General features: G+C 43.3%; 1 protein-coding gene across 1 annotated transcript in view; it reads left to right on the top strand.

Annotated features, from left to right (window-relative positions):
* Positions 1 to 23,128, top strand: part of LOC126101006 (alpha-tocopherol transfer protein-like) — an 88,830-nt gene that overhangs the window by 14,894 nt on the left and 50,808 nt on the right. Inside the window, exon 2 of the mRNA XM_049911672.1 lies at positions 20,601 to 20,739. Coding sequence (XP_049767629.1) covers positions 20,601 to 20,739 — 139 coding nt within the window. The remainder of the gene's footprint in view (positions 1 to 20,600; positions 20,740 to 23,128) is intronic.

The raw sequence follows: 23,128 nt of genomic DNA, 5'->3' as shown, positions 1-23,128 counted from the left end.
CACCAAATAATCACGAACTCTACCACCTCAGATTCGGCCGGCTGATTTGCTAATACCCTTTCTCGGAACTGTAGAACGAACCCCTAAAGTCCAAATAAACTAAATACCAGAGGAAATATTCAGCCTCACAAATACACAGCTTTTCTGCACCAGTTTCTAACTCAAGTAGGCGACCTCCCTAATTCATGTAAATGCATTCGTGACTTAATCAATCAAATTCTAAAATGCGGAGTTTCTCAGTTAGGAACGCTACTAAATTTCGCAGATCGTACAAATTTCGGAGCGAGCTAACTCCCACATCTCTCAACAGTTACACTTACCGATGCGGGCAAACTATTTCCCAATATTATCTCCCGTCGGACAATCTGCTGCGTCGTGTGACAAAACGGGGACTCAGCTAACTGTCTGACAGTGTCAGAATCTCCAGGAACCGTATCACAAACAAAATGCAACAGTTTTTTGACTTCACAATAATTTTCACATTGTAGAAAATGGATCTCTCGGCATCGTATAGCAGGTAGATATCTGCGATGGTGGACATCTCTGGACTCTGCCGTTCCCGCTGCCCGGTCTCTGGTTTACTGCACATCTAATGGGTTTTGCAGCTATTTGTCGATCTGGATATCTACAACATACATAGAAAAATGCTGAGACAACAATTACGTCATGATTACATTAAAACCATTCGTATTTCTTCCCTATAACTCACATGACATAGCACACATGTGGAGGCGGGAAACGTCTTCCAATGTATGTCAAATTTGACGCCGTACAAGAAGGAGTACACCCAGAGGTCCTCCCATGTGTAACGTGACGTCTGCGTGTTATCGAGGCTTCCTTGTACAGTATGTGATTTCCGCTTTGGAAGAGCGTAGCTGCATGGAAACCACTGTTTCCATGCAAGATAGGCAACATCTCATGTCACTCGCCCAGTGAAAGATCTGCATAATGCAACTTTCCACGAACTTGTTATCACTAGAGGTTTTCCAGATGCATGGCCCACGAGATCACCCGATCTGAATCCAAGTGACTTCTGGTTGTGGGGATATCGAAAATAACGCGTTCACCAGGGACACGTTCGGTCTCTACCTGATCTGAAGGCCAGTACACAGGAACACGTCGTCTTACGACTGTACTACCTCGTCGACGTCTCCGATGGTCATAGTGAACGAATTGTATCAGCAACGATTAATGATAATATTAACATTATGCCTTTCTCACTTGTTTGAACTTCTTCGCCCACGTCCCGTTCCTAATTCATTACACATGCTAACATTTCTATACGTCTTTCTTGCAATCGCAGCTCCAGATTTTCACCTGGTGACCAAAATTGGACTTAGTTTTTTTTCCAGCGTACATCGTTTTCCCATTAATGCATTAGAATATATACTGAGTTTCGCTGCCGTACGACAATTGCAGCCCACACTGGACTCTGTGAGTTGATGCACTTCAATTATAACCACCCGGTATTAACTTCGACTGAGCCTGTGCGATTATTGTGCTTCATATATATTTACGGTTGTAAAACTTGGACAATTGGAAGAGAAGAGAGAAGACGGCTAGAGGCCCTGGAGATGTGGTGCTATAGATGGATGATAAAGTTCAGCTGGAGAGCCAAAGTAACAAATGAAGAGGTGCTTAAAAGAGTACAGGAAACCAGATCTCTGTGGAGGCACATCCGAACAAGAAGAGACAAACTCGTAGGGCACATCCTACGACACAACATCATTGGGACAATAACAGACAGAGCTACTGAGGGAAGTAATCGGCGGGGACGACCAAGGATATCATACATGCAACAGATCGTAAATGACGTTGGATGTAACACATATGTGGAAATGAAGAGGAAGGCAGAGAGAAGAGAGAAATGGCGCTCTGCTGCAAACCAACCTCAAGTTTGAACACTAAAAGAAAAAGAAGAATATATTTACTGCCCGCTGCTGAGGTCGAGCGGTTCTAGGCGCTTCAGTCCGGAACCACGCTGCTGCTGCGGTCGCAGGTTCGAATCCTGCCTCGGGCATGGCTGTGTGTGATGTCCTTAGGTTAGTTAGGTTTAAGTAGTTCTAAGTCTAGGAGACTGATGACTTCAGATGTTAAGTCCCATAGTGCTTAGAGCCATTTTAACCATATATTTACTACAAAGTATTCAGATGCAAACTAATTACTGTTGTGAGTACGTCACCATGTATTCGAAAGCTACATCTGACGTGAACATTCCTTTAGATTGGCTAATTTGTGTAAAACGAAACTGTATTGAAGAGAAATTAGTGCGAGCTGGGAATACGAACTTTAAGAACTCGTGGGCTACGGATATTTTGAAATGTGGCTTTAACTTTTCTACAAAGGAGGTAACTGCCTTGTCACGAGATGAGGCACACTATATCGTGCGACAGGAGACTTATCTGCTGAAGTCCAGTGCAGATACGTGGCCGTCGCCTCGCCCTTCGTGCTACGTCCTCCGCTGTTATTGTTATATAACTTCTTCTTATCGACCGGCGGGGAAAATCATTAAGAGCCTGACTCAGCAAACAACTGAGTACTCCTGGCCGACGTAGTGCAAGGCTGACACCTGAGTGACTGCTACTTGCTTCTCCGTAGGGGATACTAGTAACCCACATACGAAAGTATGTAAAATTTAATTTTTTTGAAGCCATCAAAGGTGTTCCTTCCGTGTAACATTTGTATGAAATGGCCTATAATATAAAAACGGTCAGTAACGAACTCCTATCACGGCCGTCTGTTCAGGATACGAAATGTCGTTGAACTGCATGCACTCTCTCTCATAAGCACTGTCGTTGAACACAACACTATGGTTTCAAGATACGCAATACACAATCTCTACGGCATCGACACCCCGTGACATCGAGAGAGCAATGTATGATGTCCTACGCAGAAAAGTGGGATCCTAAATTTCTCGTTTGGCGCGCTGAAGTGTTTCTTGAGCAACCAGAGTAACAGGCAGCTATGCATTGCCTGTGATGAAAAGTCATATTGAAAGCTATTTCTCTGAAGACTGTCGAATATCTTACTTACATTACATTTCTGTTCGCTTGTCAGTATTATCTCGATGGTTCTGACCTTCCTGAATCAACATTGGCCAACTACTGATCACGTGAATAACTCCTTATAATTCCGTTCTCTTTGTTTCTGCTTGGTTTCTCTCGCCCCCTCTCCTAATTGTTTCTAATAGAGTAATGTATCTGCTTTCTAAAATACATGGTGTTCGGAAATTGCCGTTACAGTCATCTAGTACTTGTAGAAGGGAGTGAGTACATAATATTTTGAATAAGAATCCATGTCCGGAAACGTCGTTCAATGACGCTACAGAGCGTCAAAGTTGTAGGCACCGGCGCATGTAAACGTATCTATATACAGTGTGATTCTGTCATGATGTCACAGACTTTCTAGGATGATGGATAACTGTATCAATTTGAGATAAGGGTCCCTGGACCAGAAACGAAAGAGTCGAAAATTATAAGCGAAAATCGTTCTGATACCTCTGACTGTGGAATACATGAACAGGAACTGTTGTTGCTAGGAGTGTCAGATATTCAACTTTCAGAGGTGCTAGTATGTATCAAAACAAGAAAAAAATGTTCAGTAAACATGGGCTCTAAAATGCATACCTGGGGGCTATTGCTGCAGATTTCAATGTTGGGCCATCAGCAAGTGTCATTGTGCGAACCATTCAATGAAACATCATCGACATGGGCTTTCGGAGCCGAAGGCTGTGTACCCTTGATGACTGCACGACACAAAGCTTTATGCCTCGCCTGGACCCGTCAACACCGACATTGTACTTTTGATGAATGGAAACACATTACCTCGTCGGACTAGTCTCGTTTCAAGTTGTATCGAGCAGATGGACGTGTACGGGTATGGAGACAACCTCATGAATCCATGGATCCTGCAGGTCATCAGGGGACTGTTAAAGCTGGTGGAGACTCTTTAATGGTGTGGGGAGTGTGCAGTTGGAGAGATATAGCGGAAGACACAGAAGTGAGCTACAACCGGATCGAATACGAGCAGCAGTTATGCAGGCGTACCACAAATAAAATATTTATTATCATTATTATTTTGTTACGATATGTGCAACCAAACACCTGTCAAATTAACATAGTTAGAGGTATTTTCAGAAAAGAATGTGTGACCAGAACTCCTGCTGAATGTGGTTTCGCAGCGAAACTGCTGGCAAAGCACGGAGTGTTAACTTTCCTATTGTACTCTGCCAAACAGTTCTTATTATTACTCACCCAGTGTCCAACTCCACATGTACAGCACATCCAGTTGGTACTATTGGAGTATTCAACTGTGCTAAACAACGCATGTTTCCATGCAGGCGAATGTGCTGCTTCATTTTCACTTTTAGCTCATGGAACGTGCGATCTATAACAACTTATGTGTAGTGCTTTATTTATTCTAGCGAACACATCGATACCCTGATAAGCTATTCAGTGACAGCAACTTCAAACGATTTCAACTCATTCTATCTACTGCATTAATTTCGCTGAAAATTATTAACGTCGCAGTGTGTGGTGCAACCACATCGCTTTCCTTGTCGCTGTGGACTTCTGATCACTTGACGATTCATCCAGTCGCCAATGTAATGAGATCATCAGCTCGCAGATTCCACGATTTCATTGCCGAAAAGAGGGAGAGACACGACTCTTACGAGTCTGTGATAACAGAATGAAACCATGCATGATTATCTTGTTCAGATCGAAAGTTGAATCGTAGCAATGACGAGCAGCGTGTAAAAGTTAATTTTAAAGACGAATATTCAGTTTTTCGTCAACAGTCACAAAGTAGTAAAATTTAAACTCCTTGACAGCAAAAATTCTACTGTCATTTTCTATCCTATACTGCCTACAAGTTTATGAACACTATCTAATCAAAAGTATCCGGATACCTGGCCGAAAATGACTTATACGTTCGTGGGGCCCTCCATCAGTAATGCTGGAATTCAATATGGTGTTAGCCCACCCTTAGCCTTGATGACAATTTCCACTCCCGCAGGCATACGTTCAATCAGGTGTTAGAAGGTTTCTTGGGGATTGGTAGCCCTTTCTTCACGGAGTGCTGCACGGAGGAGAGGTATCGATGTCGGTCGGTGATGTCTGGCACCAAGTTGGTGTTCCAAAACACCTTAGAAGTGTTCTATAGGATTCAGGTTAGGACTTTGTGCAGGCCAGTCCATTACAGGGATGTTATTGTCGTGTAACCACTCCGGCACAGGCAGTGCACTATGACAGGTGCTCGATAGTGTTGAAAGATGCAATCGCCATCTCCGAATTACTCTTCAACAGTGGGAAGCAAGAAGGTGCTTAAAACATCAATGTAGGCCTGTGCTGTGATAGTGAAAAACAACAAGGGGTACAAGCCCCCTCAATGAAAAACACGACCACACCACAACACCACCGCCTCCGAATTTTACTGTTGGCACTACACACGCTAGCAGATGATGTTCACCGGGCATTCGCAATATCCACGCCCTGCCATCGGATCGCCACATTGTGTAATGTGATTCGTCACTCCACGCAACGTTTTTCCAATGTTCAATTGTCTAATGTTTACGCTTCTTACACCAAGCGAGGCGTGATGTGTGGCTTATGAGCAGCCGCTCTACCATGAAATCCAAGTTTTCTAACCTCCTACCTAACTGTCACAGTACTTGCAGTGGATCCCGATGCAGTTGGGAATTCCTGTGTGATGGTCTGCCTATTAAACATTAAGACCCTCTTCAACTGTCGGCGGTCTCTGTCAGTCAACAGACGAGGTCAGCCTGTACGCTTTTGTGCTGTACGTGTCCCTTCACGTTTCCACCTCACTATCACATCGGGAACAGTGGACCTAGGGATGTTTAGGAGTGCGGAAATCTCGCGTACAGGCGTATGACACAAGTGACACCCAATCACCTGACCACGTTCGAAGTCCGTGAGTTCCACAGAGCGCCCCATTCTTCTGTCTCACGATGTCTAATGACTACTGAGGTCGCTGATATGGAGTACCTGGCAGTAGGTGGCTGCACAGTGTACAGTCGTGGACAAAACGAGCGAGACCTCTAGCCTTTTCGTTATGCTGATCCGCACAGCTTTAAAGTCTGCTACACAGCATAACAGGCAAGGCGACGAAGTGCTACCAACATACTATGCAAGTTCGCTCAGATGAGGTGCTGAGATAGCTAGCACTGGAGAAACTCGCGCTTCGAAGACGCCACAACATCGTCTGCCACCACTTCGTGAAAAACGAAATACCTCAAGTATAAGCCAATGTGTTGTATTAGCATATATGTGACTATGACTTGGATCTAAAGTGTGGTTATGGATAGTATGTATACTCAGATTGCGAATCTAACATCATGAATAAAGACAAGGGGAAATGAATTAGGCGTCCTTCCTCTTCCGTAACATCAAATATATTTTAGTTATTCTTTCTTAAATGAAATTCGCAGAAAATCATGCACCAGAAGTGAATAACTTTTTAGTAGCACCAGCTTGCCGGCGCGGGTTAGCCGTGCGTCATAGCGCGGACCGCGCGCCTCCTTGCGCCATCAGTTGAATCCTTCCCCGGGCAAGGATGTGTGTTAGGTTTGGTAGGTTGAAGTAGTTCTAGATCTCGGGGACTGGTGACCTAGCCAGTTTGGTGGCATAGTTCTTAGAGTAATTTTTTGACCTTTCGCGTAAATTTGCTTTACATAAACGGCCGTATCTTTAGATTGCGCTGACATAGCTCACATTTTTACACCACCAAGGGACTGTATACTGCAGGAAGTGCGATACATTTCCGCTTACTATGTCCACCCGTACTCGAGGTAATCGGGTTTTAAGGGTTGGGTAGACAGATAGACGATCAAGAAAGCGAGACTAGTAGGGTTCCATTTTTACCGATTTACGTGACGCAATCCTAACAACGAAAATAGCTACCACAGTTACTGAAGATGACGGCCGCATAATAATATCCCCCACTCTTTATTCGAAATGTTCCAGTTGCAGTCGATACATGAGCATATTAATCGTAGCTACGCTTTCGATCCAAATCACGTTTACAGGAATGCAAATAAAATCCATTTGCCTATACACATGGTAATTCAGATCCCACTATTATTGTCACCGCGTTGTAGATGTGGGAGCATTCCCATTACTAGCTTCCTTAAGGAACACTTCGGCTAATGAACGTTTTCTGGCTGTGGCACGTCTAATGGTGAATTCGAAACATTGTAGAATACGTTTGGCAGCTATGTCGCCGTTTATTTCTTGGGGTGGTGCAGAATTATCCTACTAAATTTACTCGCTAATAACAGTTTTCGTGCCGGCCGTGGTGGTCTCGCGGTTCTAGGCGCGCAGTCCGGAACCGCGCGACTGCTACGGTCGCAGGTTCGAATCCTGCCTCAGGCATGGATGTGTGTGATGTCCTTAGGTTAGTTAGGTTTAAGTAGTTCTAAGTTCTAGGAGACTGATGACCACAGCTGTTAAGTCCCATAGTGCTCAGAGCCATTTGAACCAACAGTTTTTGTTATTTCGATAAACATCCCGAATGATTGTACATAAGCGGTGACAAAAAGGTACACAATTCATGTTTTTGAGTCCAGAAAGCTCTGTGCAACAGAAACTGCAGATCATTTTGCCATTTTCATTGCGGAATTGCCGGTTTATTCATGTCTGGGGTAGGCTAATAATTGAGGGCTGTTTGCCTGGGCTGTCTGCTAGCGTAGTGAAAGGTGTTTGCTACTGCATGGAAGGTCTGGTTTGTTTTCGGTTCTAATCTCGATGGAGGCAGCTAGACTATCAGTAAAGCAATTTTACGAATTTCTCGCGCCCCCAATACGTTGTTTTTCTACCTTTATTCTGTTCCGGCGCCCTAGTATGTCAATGTGAAACTCTTGAAGAAATTCATACTTGTTACTGCCTACTTTTTCCGCTTCTGTCAACAATTGAATTGACTTAAGTGTGGCACTGAATGATTTTTAACTGAATTTCGTTATGAATCTTCACTCATTGCTAAATTGGCACACTTTCATGGTAGGTCGACAACGGTAATCCAGTACGACTGGTCTACGTTGACACAGACCATTTCGCGGCCGAATGCGCATAATATTTTGCTAATTCGTAACGATCTGGGATACTATGTCTTACTAAAACAGTTATGTTATCTCGATAAGCTGCAATTCATTTTTATTGGTACAGTTCATACTAATTAGCGTTTCTTCTTTCATTTATATTTTATAGTTAGGTGTTGTGGTTAAGACACTAATCAGCATTGATATAGTCTTACACACGGTTGCTGGGTGTTGTGTGATGTCCTTAGGTTAGTTAGGTTTAAGTAGTTCTAAGTTCTAGGGGACTGATGACCATAGATGTTAAGTCCCATAGTGCTCAGAGCCATTTGAACCATTTTACACATGATTGAAAACAGTCTGACAAATTTCGGATAGTTTCTCAATTTCACGCCTGTGCATAGTATGTTGGTAGCACTTCGTCGCCTTGCCTGTTATGCTGTGTAACAGACTTTAAAGCTGTGCGGATCAGCATAACGAAAAGGCGAGGGGTCTCACTCGTTTTGTCCTCGACTGTACCTAATACGAAAAATGTATGTTTTTGGGGGTGTCCGGATACTTTTGATCACGTAGTTAACATTGCCTCAGTAATATAGACACATGTGAAGATATCATATACACTGTCCAGACACATCAATTAGATCACCTGTCAGATGTCTGAAGAACCACCTTTTGCAGCCCGAACCGGTGCGAGACGTGCAGGTTAGAGAGCCAGTGAGGTTCTGGAAGGTACGACCGAGATGTGGAGCCATGCCGACTCCAATGCCTTGGCCAGCTGCGCAAGGTGTCTCCGTAGAGGATTCATGGCGTGAACAGCTCGCCTGAGGTGGTCCCACAGATTCTCCTGGGAGTTTGCTGGTCAGGGGAGTACAGTGAACTCATTCTGGTGCTTTTCGAACCATGCACGTACACTACGAACTGTGTGACATGTTTCATTGTCCTTCTTGTAGATGTCATGGTGTCGAGCAAAGTAAACTTCACATAGGGATAGACATGGTCTGCTTATCCACTGTACCTCCGGAATGACGAGATCACCAGGTAATGCCACGGAAAACTATTGCAGGATGTTTGCTTTCAGACATTTCAAGACGTACACGTCAACTGCTGTCTGTCCCGTGGAGCATAAAATCTTATTCATCTGAAAAGGCCAGCTGTTGCCAATCAGTGGACGTCAATTTGCAATACTGGCGTGTAAATTCAAGCCTTCGAAGCTGATGAACAGAAGTCAGCAAAGGTACGTTAACCGCGCGTCTACTGTGGAGGTTTATGCTCTGAAACTTTCACTGAATGGTCGTTCAGGAGTCGCTGCTTGTAGCCCCTAGGTTTATCTGGGTGGTCAGTTGCTCACCAGCAACACATTTATTCGTCCATACACAGCTCCGCAGTCGTCGTTTCCCCTGGTCATCTGTGGCCCGTACTGCATCACAGTTGCCTCGACACCATTTTTCCATGCACTGTCTACGTAACCACAGTGACTCGCGAACAGTTTAGAATCTTAGCTGTTTCGAATTGCTTCAACCCTTGACCCGTAAGCCAATGGTCATGGCCGGCCGCTGTGGTCGAGCGGTTCTAGGCACTTCAGTCCTGAACCGCGCTGCTGCTGCGGTCGCAGGTTCGAATCCTGCCTCGGGTATGGACGTGTGTGATGTCCTTAGGTTAGTTACGTTTAAGTAGTTCTAAGTCTAGGGTACTGATGACCTCAGATGTTAAGTCCCATAGTGCTTAGAGCCATTTGAACCATAAATATTTACGCAGTTAGCCAGCTACTGATCTACTACAGACACTACAGAATTTGTTCTCCGTTTGTTCTTTTATTTTTGTGCGTTTAACTTGTAGACGGTTGTCTCCGCTACTGTAACCTCCCTCATTGTATTCCGGTCAACAGTCTGCGGGATTCCTTTAGCGTCGGGCAGTACGTCAGCAGCGTTTCCGCTAAAGCAAGTAATTCCACCCATCACTGTTACTTCTTAAAGTCTACACTTCCATTATCACTTGCGACAGCGCAATTTAGATTCTCGGGACAGTATTTCACTCGGTGGTCGCCGATCTCATTTATCTTCTTTCGATCTGCAGAGTACGTTGTCTAGCCTGGATGGCATCGTGATGACTTTGGTTGAATGCCTCGTGAAGTCTTCCTTGGCCTTCCTGGGGACCGCTTCTATTTCTCATCAAAGATTTCGTACAAATTTATGATAAATGCAGGGCTTGACCGGAAATGGAAGTGGCGGAAGTGGGAGCGCCTGATGACCAATAGCTTTTTCTAAATAAAATTTTCGCCGCAGGTCATGTCATTTATTTTGGTAATGGTTCCAGAAAGCGGTTGGCGCAGCGAAAAGAGTCCAGAACAATAAAATATATATATATTTTTAAATTTCCAGTTCTTACGTTACATATGCTGCATACGAACCATAATGCTCAGTGTATTCTATTTATTTATATTTTCAAAAAATGCATGAAAAGGAAAGGCGAAGGAAAATTGGCAATTGCAAATCAGTATCCAGGAAAGAATTGTACTTACAGCACACGGGAAATAACTTTCCAAGTAAGGAGTATAATTCGAGCACACAGGGCTTTGTTGATAATGGTTTGCTGTCAAACTGTTCGACGAGAGAGAACCTTGTATAAATGTTAACCACGTTAGCTTTCCAATAGGAAGTTTAAAACAACACTGTAACTCTGAAAATGCGCTCTTTAAAACATTGCAAAATGCCGAAAAATTACTGGTTCTCCTGTTTTTACAATTAATATCATCCCAGAACGTGTAAATCATAAACTGCAGAATAATAAAAGTATCTAATTTTATATACAATGTTCTCACCGATGAGTTACAGTCCCTTCCTGTAAATTTATTTGCAATCCCTAACTTCCCTTTGCCTTTCGTTTTCATTCAATTTAGGAAAGTATTAAGAGATACAGTGCATTTCGGTTTATTTGCGCTATAAATAACGTAAAATCTGAAAATAAAAAAAGTATTTCTATAGACACTCCACCCTACGACCTGCGAAATACTCTTTCCGCTGCGCCAACCGTCCGTAAGTGGTTACAGCATGTTGGCGTCGGACACAGTAATGTGACTGGACCGTGGTGACTGAAACAGTTATAAACTAACAGTAAGCAAATGGATCCAAGAATATTTTATATTCTACAAATTTTAAACACTGAAGCTCTGTGCCCCTCACTGTGTTTATATCACTTTTCATCACAAAGTAGTAAATACTACAGACATCGAAGCCTAGAAGAAGTACGAGCTGCAGCGTTAAAGCCAGGGAACGCGGGAAATGTATGGTATTCATCAACGAGTTCTGTGGCTGTCTCCTAGAAGTCAGAAGCTACCGGCACACGTTATTGTTCCGCTGTCACTCTGTTCGTAGGCTAGGTCGACGACCTAAGAAAAGAAGGTTCTCTCGTACAGCAAAGCAAAGCATTAATAACAGTTGTTCAGGTACGACGGCCAACCTGAGTCTAGGAGCTTTTGCGCGTTCGTTTAGGTAAATGATGGATGGTCCTCAGTCTCCGCCTGAGAAAATGCGATACACAAACAAAAAAAATGGTTCAAATGGCTCTGAGCACTATGGGACATCTGTGGTCATCAGTCCCCTAGAACTTAGAACTACTTAAACCTAACTAACCTAAGGACATCACACACATCCATACCCGAGGCAGGATTCGAACCTGCGACCGTAGCAGTCGCGCGGGTACACAAACAGTTAAGAGATGGTAACGTACTCAACATAGTTTACAGGACTGACAGATAGATGGCGAGCACCACTTCCGTCCTTTAGGTTGACCGACGATTGTGGCGGCAGTGAGAGCATCCGGCCACAAACTTAAATAAAAGTAAATTTGCAAAAATCGTAAAAAACAGTGGACCCCGTGCGACAGGACCAACGCTAGGAAAGGGCGAGGAGGTTTCTGGAGGAGTAGATTAGTGTTAAACGCCCCGCCGACAACGAGGTTATGAGAGACGGAGCACAAGCTCGGATTTTGGAAATTTGTGATAACGTCTTATGGGACCAAACTGCTGAGGTCATCGGTCCCTAAGCTAACGCACTACTTAAGCTAACTTCAACTAACTTACGCTAAGGACAACACTCACACCCATGCCCGAGGGAGGACTCGAACCTTCGACGGGAGGAGCAGCGCGGACCGTGACAGAACGCCGGTGACCGCGCGGCTACCCCGCGCGGCAAGCTCGGATTAGGGAAGGCTAGCGGCCATGCCCTTTCGAAGGAACCATCTTGCGATCTGCCTTAAGCGATTTAGGGAAATCTCGGACAATCTAAATCAGGATGGCAGGACGCGAGTTTGAACCGTCGTCCTCCTGAATGCGATTCTACTGTGCAAACCATCCCATTGCCCCACTCGGTAAGTAGTTTTCTCTCGATTACGTAACATATTTGGTTTATAGTAGTTGCAGATTAACTAGATAATTTTAGATGCTGTTTTACAAGGACATGCTGAAAAGTAATGTCTCCGACATTTTGTGTGCTACCTCTTAAACATTTTTAAATAAAACAAACGTTATTAACGGTCTACATATTTGTTCTGCATATAAACATCTTTATTCCTCTAAATAGTCACCCTGGCGAGGAACACTTTTCTCCCAACGAGAGACCAGTTTGTTGATACCGTTTCAGCAGATGCCCTGTTCCTTAACTTCAGGGAGGCATTTGACGCCGTCCTGCGTTGCCGTGTAGTGAAAAAAATACGAGCTTACGAGTATCGGACGAGATCTGAGACTGGTTTCACGACTTCCTTGCAGACAGAACTCAACACGGCGCACTTAACTGAATATCGACAGATGTAAAGCTAATTTTCGGAGTTCCCCCAAAGAATGTGACAGGACCGTTAGTGTTTAAAATGGTTCAAATGGCTCTGAGCACTATGGGACTTAACATCTGTGGTCATCAGTCCCCTAGAACTTAGAACTACTTAAACCTAACTAACCTAAGGTCATCACATACATCCATGCCCGAGGCAAGATTCGAACCTGCGACCGTAGCAGTCGCGCGGTTCCGGACTGCGCGCCTAGAACCGCTAGGCCACCGCGGCCGGCGTTAGTGTTTACAATGTATGTAAATGACCTAGTGGAAAGCGTCGGAAGATCTTTAAGACTGTTCGCAGATGATGCGGTTGTCTATAAGGAAAGTATCAACGCAAGAAGACAGTATCGATTTCCAGAATGACCTGCAGTGGATTGATGAATAGTGCATGCTCTAGCAGTTGACCCTGATCGCAAATAAATGTAATATATTTCGCATACATAGGAACAGAAATCTGCTACTGTACAACTACATTGCTGATGACAGTAACAACCGTAAAATATCCAGGAGTAACTATCCAAAGCGATCTTGAGTGGAACGACGACATAAGAGAACTCGCGAGAAACGCAGAAACTACAGTGAGGCTCATAGGAATAATCTTAATGTATGTAACCGATACATGGTGGCCCGTGTAGCCGAGCGGTTCTAGGCGCTTCAGTCTAGAACCTCGCGACCGCTACGGTCGTAGGTTCGATTCCTTCCTCGGGCGTGGATGTGTGTGATATCCTTAGGTTAGTTAGGTTTAAGTAGTTCTAAGTTCTAGGGGACTGATGACCTCAGATGTTAAGTCCCATAGTGCTCAGTGCCATCTGAACCATTTGAACTGATCCACGAAGGGAGTAGCTTGCGAGGCTCTTGTTAGACCGATTATAGAGTTTTGTTCATCCCTCTGGGACGCTTACCAGGTAGAACTAATAAAAGAGAAACAGAAGATGCAACGAAGAACGGCAAGTTTCGTCACAGGATTGTTTAGTCGGCGCGAGAGCGTTACGGACGTGCTCAACAACCTGCAGCGGTAGGAGTTACAAGAGAGGAGTTGTGCGTCACGGAGAGGTTCACTGTTGAAATTCCGGGAGAGCGCTTTCCGGGAAGGATCCAGCAACATATTACTTCCTCCCACAGACGTATCACGAAATGACTACGACGTGAAGATTAGGGAACTTAGAGCAATACAGAGGCTTATCAACAGTCATTCTTCCCAAGTGCCATTCGTGAGTGGAACAGAGAAGAGGGAATCAGTTAGTGTTGCCAGAAGTACCCTCCGCCATACACCGTTTCGTGGCTTCCGGAGTGTGATGTACCTGTAGACTTTGTTCACAGATAAACTACCTCACCTCTGCTTGCAGCACTTCCTGCCTATCACTGCGTAGTCCTCGAAGGTGTTCTTTAAGTTCTGGAAACAAATTAATATAGGATGGGGCTAAATCGGAGCTGCATAGCCGGAAGATGTTCTATACCTGAAAGAAAGTGCCTATCAGTACTAAAAGTGCTAAATTAAACTACAATAACGATTTTTATATATTCGTAATGAATAGCACGTATTGTGCGATAAAGAAAATCGTAGTCCGTTGGTTACCTCCTGAAATTAACTGGTGTCTCATATTTGAAAGTTAGTGGGAAAGTAAGATACTCCTCTTAGCCACGTAGAAACGTAGAAAAAATATGAACTAGTTTCAGCGAAATAACGTTAAATGGGAGGCAAATGTGAAGATCAGAAGGGGAGATGGTCTAATGATTGAATAAATCAAACAGATGACGACATACAACTAGAGACTAGACTTGTCCTCCACAAGGTGAAATCCCGTGGAAATTAATCTCCATGATTTAATTACGATAACTAAAGCCTAAAGGCCTATTCAAATCTAATCTCCTGACGATGTTGGCAAAAGAAGTCGGAAGCTCGAGGTCGACATATCTAACGCGGCAAGAACTTTGAAGAATTTATGCGAAAATCTCCCCTAAAAAATTACGATCTCAAGTGAACTTTGTAATTTATCGTATACATGTGTTGTTTCCTGCGTACTTCTGCACTGTAACTGCTGTTGCAAACGAAATAAAACAATATGCAGAACAAAAGCTTAATGATCTCGTGTCTGAGGCAACTGTTGCAAGGGAAATAAACTTATATGCTCACTTGTCAGCCGACCTAATCTTCTTTCCTAGTTCTGACAACTGTTACAAGTAAAATTCACATTTCAGGTTACTGGCACGACACCAAGGTTTTTCAGTTTACTCTGCTATTATGGATAACAAAGTATCAGGCATTTCCTGACCAGTCAGCAACTTCATTTCTTCAAACAAACTCATGTTGCCAGCATATAGAATATATTTTCCAGCCTACTTCCTAATCGTTTGTCATTTACTTTTTTCAGTTCTTTTCGGAAACTATTCGGAGCAAATTGAATTTCTCTCAGTCTCGGCAGGAACTGACGTGTATCACACGGTAATTACACTGCACAATATACTGAACGAACCTCAAAATCTTTAAAGTTCTGTAGTCTTCTTCAATATATTACGCAAATCGTCTATACAGTTCTAAGATAGTATTGTGCAATACTGAATATTGCATTCAGCATGCAGAATACAGTATAATAAATATTGAGCGTGTGATGGCCTCTGTCTCGTTGATGAGGAGTTGTAAGAGATGGACCACAAACTCGCGTTGGGGAAAAATGAGAAAGGAAAGTGTGTGTATCCTTTTCAAAGGGACCATCCAGGCATTCAATTTCACTGCCTTAAGGATAAGACGGATACCATAAACGTGAATGGCTGGATCGGGATTTCAACTGTCCCTCTCCTGGATGTGAGTTGAGCGTTTTACCAATGCGCCACCTCTCTCGGTACACGTCTCCATAAAAGCGACACGAAAAGTTGTGAAAGTGCTCGATACCGGTAGGTAATTTGCGTCAAGTATCATGAAATTGGTTATTTCGTAGAATACTTTGAAATCTTCCTCCAGATCAGTGACATTTGAATTACAGAGATAGAAGAAGTTATAGGAGAGGTTTAATTCGCTTACAGAAAGTGAAGAAGAAAATAATACCCAAACAACAGCACCATGAACCACCAGACGCTTCTGTAATGCGTAATTGTTTTGTATCGACAATCTATTTCGGTCAAATCAGTATCTTCAAGGCAATTTGGTTTTTGCGAGAGTAGTTTGAAAAGTCCTCGAAATCACCACCAGACGTCAGCGCTAGCGCAACGAGGTTCCCACGAAATAATACACGAACACTGAGGTGACAGAAGTCATGGGGTACCTCCTAACCTCGTGTCGGACCTCCTTTCACTCGGCGTAGTGCAGCAACTCGACGTGACATGGACTCAACAAGTCTCTATAAGTTCCCTTAAGGAATGTTGAGCTATGCTGCCTATATAGCCGTCCATAACCGCGAAACTGACACGAACTGACCTCTCGATTATGTCCCATATCTGTTCGATCGGATTCACATCTGGTGATCTGTGTGGTTAAATCACTTGCTCGAATCGCCCAGAACTTTCCTCAAACTAATCGCGAGCTTGTGGCCCGGTGACATGAAGCACTGTCATCCACAAAAATCCCATCGTTGTTTGGAAACATGAAGTCCATCAATGGCTACAAACGGGCTACAAGTAGCCGAACATAACCATTTCCAGTCAATAATCGGTTCCGTTGGACCAGAGGAGCCGGCCATTCCGTGTAAACACGGCCAAAACCATTATGGAGCCACCATGTGCTTCCACAGTTCCATGTTGACAACTTGGGTTCTTGGCTTCGTGGGGGCTCCGCCACACTCGAACCCTGTTATCACCTCTTACCAACTGAATCCGGGACTCATTTGATCAGGCCACGGTTTTCCAGTCATCTAGGATTCAACTGCTATGGGCACGGACCCAGGAGAGGCGCTGCAGGCGATGCCCTGCTGTTACCAAAGGCACTCGGGCCACTCCTCTGCTGCTACAGCCAATTAACGCCGCATTTCGCCGCACTGTCCTAGCACATACATCCGTCGCACATCTCATACCTATTTCTGCGGTTATTTCACGCAGTGTTGCTTGTCTGTTAGCACTGACAGTTCTACGCAAACGCCGCTGTTCTAGTTAGTTAAGTGAAGGCCATCGGCCACTGCGTTGTCCGTGGTCAGAAGTGATGCCCGGAACTGGTTTTCCCAGCACACTCTTGACAATGTGGATCTTGGAATATCGAATTCTCTAACGATTTCCGAAACGGAATATCCCATACGTTTAACTCCAATTACCATTACGCGTTCAGAGTCTGTTAATTCCCGTCATGCGGCCATAGTTACGTGGGTAAAAATTACAGCTCCAACACACTGTCCTTTTATACTTTGTGTACACGATAGCATCACCATCTGTATATGTGCAAGTCGCTTTCACATCACCTCAAGATGATCGCTTGACCAAAGCCGGTACTCGATGAATAAATACCAACTGCATCAGCTTTTGGTGGTTGGTTATATTATTCTTCAATTTCATTGAAGCTGTGCAGCGTTGTTTACAGAAAATATTTTGAACGAGAGGATAGTTCTAGTCTGCCAACGATAAGGTAACGTAATGTATGTGGCGCAAGATCGTGGTCGAGCTGTTGGCTTCACTGTAGGTGGGGAACAGCAATTCTGCGCCACGGCAGTAGGAGGGCCAGGTAACAAGCCTACTGTCCTGACCCCTTTTACCACCGTAAAGAAGCTCGGTGCACATTTGATAAAAGGACGAGCAGATCTGGAGCTGTTCTGGTGGGACTGGAACGAGGAAAAATCCCTTCCTCTATCCAAGATCGAGTTAGGAACCTCCGTAGCCAGAGTCGAGTGCTCAGCCTGCTAGACCACCAGAGCCACCGTTCTGCCCATGGTGTATAACTAACTCTAGAAATAATTAGAAATTCTGTTTCACACTAACTGGTTTACAAAAGGCTTTCGGCTCTGTTAACCGATAATTTACGACTAGTCTATTGAAGAATGTGGGCTTTGACGTAAAAGAAGATACTTTCGATTTTATAATAACCAGAAGAAAATAATAAAAGTGACCGTAAAAATGAAGCTCAGATAGAGAAGGCAAGAGGGTAACGTAAGAGTAGCAGCTTTAGGTCAGTACATATAAAATAGGGCACTAGGGCCATATCCGTTTGGAGACGCTTTTGACGTTTCCCGGTAATATGTATTTTTAAAAATGTCTTTCTCACCTCCCTAATTGCCTGGCATCAGCAGTGATCAGCCGACAGGTCGACATAGTCAAACACAACGAGAAGGCAAAATACCTTTGTGTCACGTTAGGCAGAACGCTGACTTCTCATAAACACCTTTCCAGCACAGCTAAGAAGGCACAAACACTGGTGAACCTGGCAGATAGTACACCAGTTGTACACCCTGGAGCAAACTATTGCGCACCAGTTTGGCTCAGCAAAGCCCATTTGAAGAAAGGTGACATATTTAAATGTATCTCTGAGGACCACTACTGGCACAATCAGATCTAAACCTATATACTGACTTCCAATACAACCGACCATCTGTCCGTCTCACCTACGTCGAAAGGCTGTTTTCTATAACCTTGGTAAGCAAATTTCTAAAAGTCAGTCGACCTCTCCTTACGAAAATTTACTCTTGGCATCTAGGAAAGGCCTCAAATGCAGAACAGCAGCATATGAAGAAGAAGTCCAAAATCTCTCCACTGAATTCAACTGGGGTGCACAGCTCAATAGATTCCGAGCTGGGGAAGGTACGTCAAATACAATTTGCACAAGTGGGTAGCAGATGTTTCCCTGGTGGATCAATAATCTGCATGAAGCATCCGACGAGGTGCTCAACTGGATCCAGTCTTTCAACATCCGAGTATAGCCTTGGCGCGTTGAACGTTTATTTAATCTGCATAGTTGCACATACGATGTACTTTTTGTCGTAATACAATTTTGATGTTATAACTGATGCATACGATAGTCATAATAATAAAAATTCTAAAAAGAGATATTTGTTAAGTGTTATAACGAGGTATTGTACTGTCGCGCTCTATGGAATTTCTACGTTGTTTACACGGTTATTTTGTCCCATTTTAATTCCGTACGTAAGTAATATAAGTGACCAATGAGTGCGACGGTTGAAAGGTCATGGATGAAACGATTTTCGTCACACCTGTGTCATGACAAGTCGCCGTCGTTACCAGAGCTACAAGAGGCACTACACACTACAGTACAGGTGCCTCTAATATGTCACACGAGCACGCTGTTTGCGTCCGTGGCGTTAACTAGATGCGAACGCAGGAGGTTCGAATACGAGTCCCAAGTCTGGCATACATTTTCTGTGGCTAGTAGGCACACCATATTCACTATTTAGCTTGGTCAATATATTCGAAAAGTTAGCACTATCATCAACTCATGTCAACGAAAGCGCTAAGTTCTTGTATGATGTTCGTGGCATTATTCATAATTTCCTTGTGGTGATGTTCATGCCAATATAGCATGGGTTAGTAACTTCGTTCACGTTTTTCTAACATACTTTGGCCTACTCCAACCATTATCTTTTGTGTCAAAGCTTTCTAGGTGTTGTATCTAACCACATGGCTCTCTCGTTTACGGCGATAGAGAGCCATGTGGTTAGATGTTGAACACCATAGGCGACACCATTTGAGAGTTTTTTTTATTTTAACGACTATGTGGAGATGCACCTTGGAAGACACGGCTGCAATAAGGTAAGTAGCCACGATGTTTTAATTTTATCAATTTTATTGTGCCTGGTGCATGTTCCATTTTAATGAGTTTTAACAGGTTCTTTTACTTTTTATTATTCTGATGATGGAAGCTTGACTTCCGAAACGCGTCAATCTTAGTGTTTTACACTATAAACATGTGGTTGAGCCGATATATTTTTTAACATTACTACTGAGGAAATTTAGAGAACCAGCATTTGAGGACAATTTTACTGCCGCCAACTTACATTTCGCGGAAAGACCACAAAGATAAGATAAGAGAGATTAGGGCTCGTACAGAGGCATATAGACAGTCATTTTTCCCTCGTTCTGTTTGGGAGTGGGACAGGGAGAGAAGATGCTAGTTGTGGTACGAGGTACCCTCCGCCACGCTCCGTATGGTGGATTGCGGAGTATGTAGGTAGATGTAGATGTATAATACCAGTCGTAGTGCGCCCATATTATAATCAGTGTACACGATTCTCAAAACTGCAATCAGTAGCAAACTTTGTAGTTTCATTGAACACTTTTCAGAGCAGTCTGTAAGTCAGAGTCAGGAAATTCATAGAGAGCTGCCTATATTTCACTTAATGTACAGTGTCAGGTGTAACTTTACATATCAGATTTCTCCTTGAAAAGAGATTAAACAGAATGAGCCATGCCTGCTCACTGCACATAACTTGCCTATAAAGTGGGTTACCTATTATTACAAGTGAGTATGGTCATAGAATTGATTCAAATGTTCATTTATTCTTTCATTGCGCAAAGTAAGCTGTACCTCCTCTTCTATACGTTACTTCCTTTTAAAAATTACAGTCAGGTAGTCTTACAAATCGTTTTTAGGAACTAAACTTTACGTCAAAGAGTGTATTTATTAAGGGCATGTTTCTGGACATATATTCTCATGTACTCCGAATACATCAGGAGGTAGGCAGCTTACAAATTGTTATTCATCCAGATCCTTTATTGCATGGCAAGGTCGCTTTTCATACTACTGCGTCTTGTAATTGCGCTTTGCTGTTTCATACACGCTCCTATGCTTGTTGCAGATGGGTTACCGAGAGCTAAGTCCGGAGTTGCTGGCAAGAGCCCAGAAGGAGTTGAATGAAGACCCGAAGAGAAGGGACCAGGACATCCAGCACATCAAGGACTGGCTGAAGAAACAACCGCACATCAAGGCTCGTATGGGTGAGTTGAAACTGAAGTATCTATGGCTGATGAAGTGTACTTCAGGCTGATTAGTTGGTTGACCACCATATTTACGCGGAATATTTCAGCGTCAATATGGACGTAAATCTCCTCTGTAAAAACTCAGCTACGTCAATAAGTTGCCCATGTAGAGTGTTAGATAAAAGGTAACAAACAAAAAATCTATGTAAAAATAAATAAGATTGGAACTTGTCTATATCGAACAGCTGTGACATGTTATTGAAATCTTCTTTGTCAAGAGCTGTGGATGGAGATGCAAGGCCGAAAAGTAGGGTTTAATTTGGATAGTAACTTTGAAATTCGCAGCAATATTGCTGCGACGACCAGAGACACAATGGACCAGTTAAGTACATCACGAGAGTAAAATCAGCTACAGCGATAGACGAAACAGTGGGGTTACCTACATGAATTCCCTGTAGCTGTATCGAGGCTCCAGGAGACTCTTTCATTTTCTAATAACGCCGCATCCAGATGCAGGCTATAATTTTATTTTAAGAATAACCATTTGTTATCGGAAGCAAAGAACCCAGTGCCAGCCGTCTACTTCGACAGCTAGAGAGACTCCACACGCAAAAAATCTGACTTCAAACAGTGTGTTATTAGTAAAAGGTTAGCGATCATGATTGTAATAGACGATGATCACCAAAGGCAAAAACTGTCACCAAGAAGGGTATGTGTGTGTGTTTGGTCGAACTGATAAACCATTCCTGACGACCTACTTGAAAGACGAACAGATAATATCTAGTTCAAATCCGACAAAAGTAGAACGAATGTGGTTTAAGTTCAAAGACATCATAAACGGAAATATAGCTGAATACAGACGAAGTAAAGCAATAAAAAATTACAAAGACCCACCTTGGTTTAAGGATAATAAACGGAGAACTTTTCGAAAATAACACACTCTCACTACAAAAGAAACTGCACTGACACGACAATACAAAATGTAATTACAACTTGAGCATCTGCAAAAGGGTGACGTATGGAGCTTTCAGCGATTTCCCTTTCTGATCCTGGCGAAAGATCTGTGACAGAATCCTGAAAAAAGCAATCCATATGCGAAGTCAATGAGCGAAACCTAATATCCCATTCATTCTTTGGTGGATCAGTCTGGTGTTGAAACTGAAGACAGCAGACATAAGACCAAATTCTTAAATCTGCTTTAAAAATGCATTCATGTATGGGAATACAACCAGGCCAATGTTAGGCAGCCTCACACACAGACACAAACGAGAGATAGTGAGATAATTTCCCGCTGTATTGAACAGTATGAAGCCTCCTCAGGGCGAGAAAGGCACCAAACTTCTTCAGATTTTCTCTTAATGTTTCACTGAAGACTCAGGAATTAGCGCCTTTCCTGCCTCATATTCGTGATAATTCACAGTACAGCAAATATTCCATCGACTCTAAAAAAAAAGAGCGAAGCACATTTCTCTCTGAAAAATGCTAAAAGAACGCATGCACAGAATTACTGACTAATATCGTTAACATCCGTCTACTGCAAGATCCTAACGTATATTTTAAACTCTAATATTACGACATAGGGTGAGCACCAGTATCAGACCGTTCACCGACGAAACTGTTTACAAGAAATTATCGTCCTTGGATGATCATAACAAAATGCAGAAATATTTGGACTGAAGTTCCATTTAGTTTAATGAATGACAGGTCTCGCTAAACATTGTTAAGGCGAGATAAGTCCTACGACAAAGACACTAAGACCGACAGTACCCGATTGCAAGATTAGTCATCATCTTCTGTAGTCTGTCTCATTATTTAAATATTTAGCGATATGGAATGGAAAACTCAAGTGAAATTAGTAGTATTTGGAAGCAATGCGACGTTGTTCTCGCCAGACACTGTAAAGTAAATTTAGCGAACCGGTATTCCAGAAAGAGTACGCAACAGTTCTGCTACCACCACTGCTTTCGTTAGGTGAGTATGATGAAAATGAGTGATTAGGTTGCACGCTGAGGCATGTAGGCAGTCACCTTCTCCGCGCTCCATACGCGAATGGACTAGGACAGAAAATCACTATTGCTGGGACGTTATAGGGGGTATATCGAAGTGTTTGCATCAAAGGTACAGATATGATAGATCACGTCATGGCGAACAACTGTTTTTAGACACAAAATGTTCTCTGACACTCCGTGGCCACGACAGGCGTCCTTTTGTACCGGTTATGCCTCTGAGAGGCGCTAGGGAGTAGGCACTCTTTGGCGTGTGTGTCTTGGGTGTTGCTTACAACACAGTCTGCTCCTTATGAAAAGGGGGTGGGCTAGCAAAATTCAGTTCATCATTCGCTTCTAATTTATCTTTCTATGCTTTGAGACATTCATTGTTAAGGTTTTCATCTTAAATCTCACACTAA

Source organism: Schistocerca cancellata, chromosome 9 (assembly GCF_023864275.1).
Source record: "Schistocerca cancellata isolate TAMUIC-IGC-003103 chromosome 9, iqSchCanc2.1, whole genome shotgun sequence".
NCBI classification, from domain to species: domain Eukaryota; kingdom Metazoa; phylum Arthropoda; class Insecta; order Orthoptera; family Acrididae; genus Schistocerca; species Schistocerca cancellata.
The sequence above is the reverse complement of the archived record's forward strand: the minus strand, read 5'-3'. Positions and strand labels throughout refer to the sequence as shown.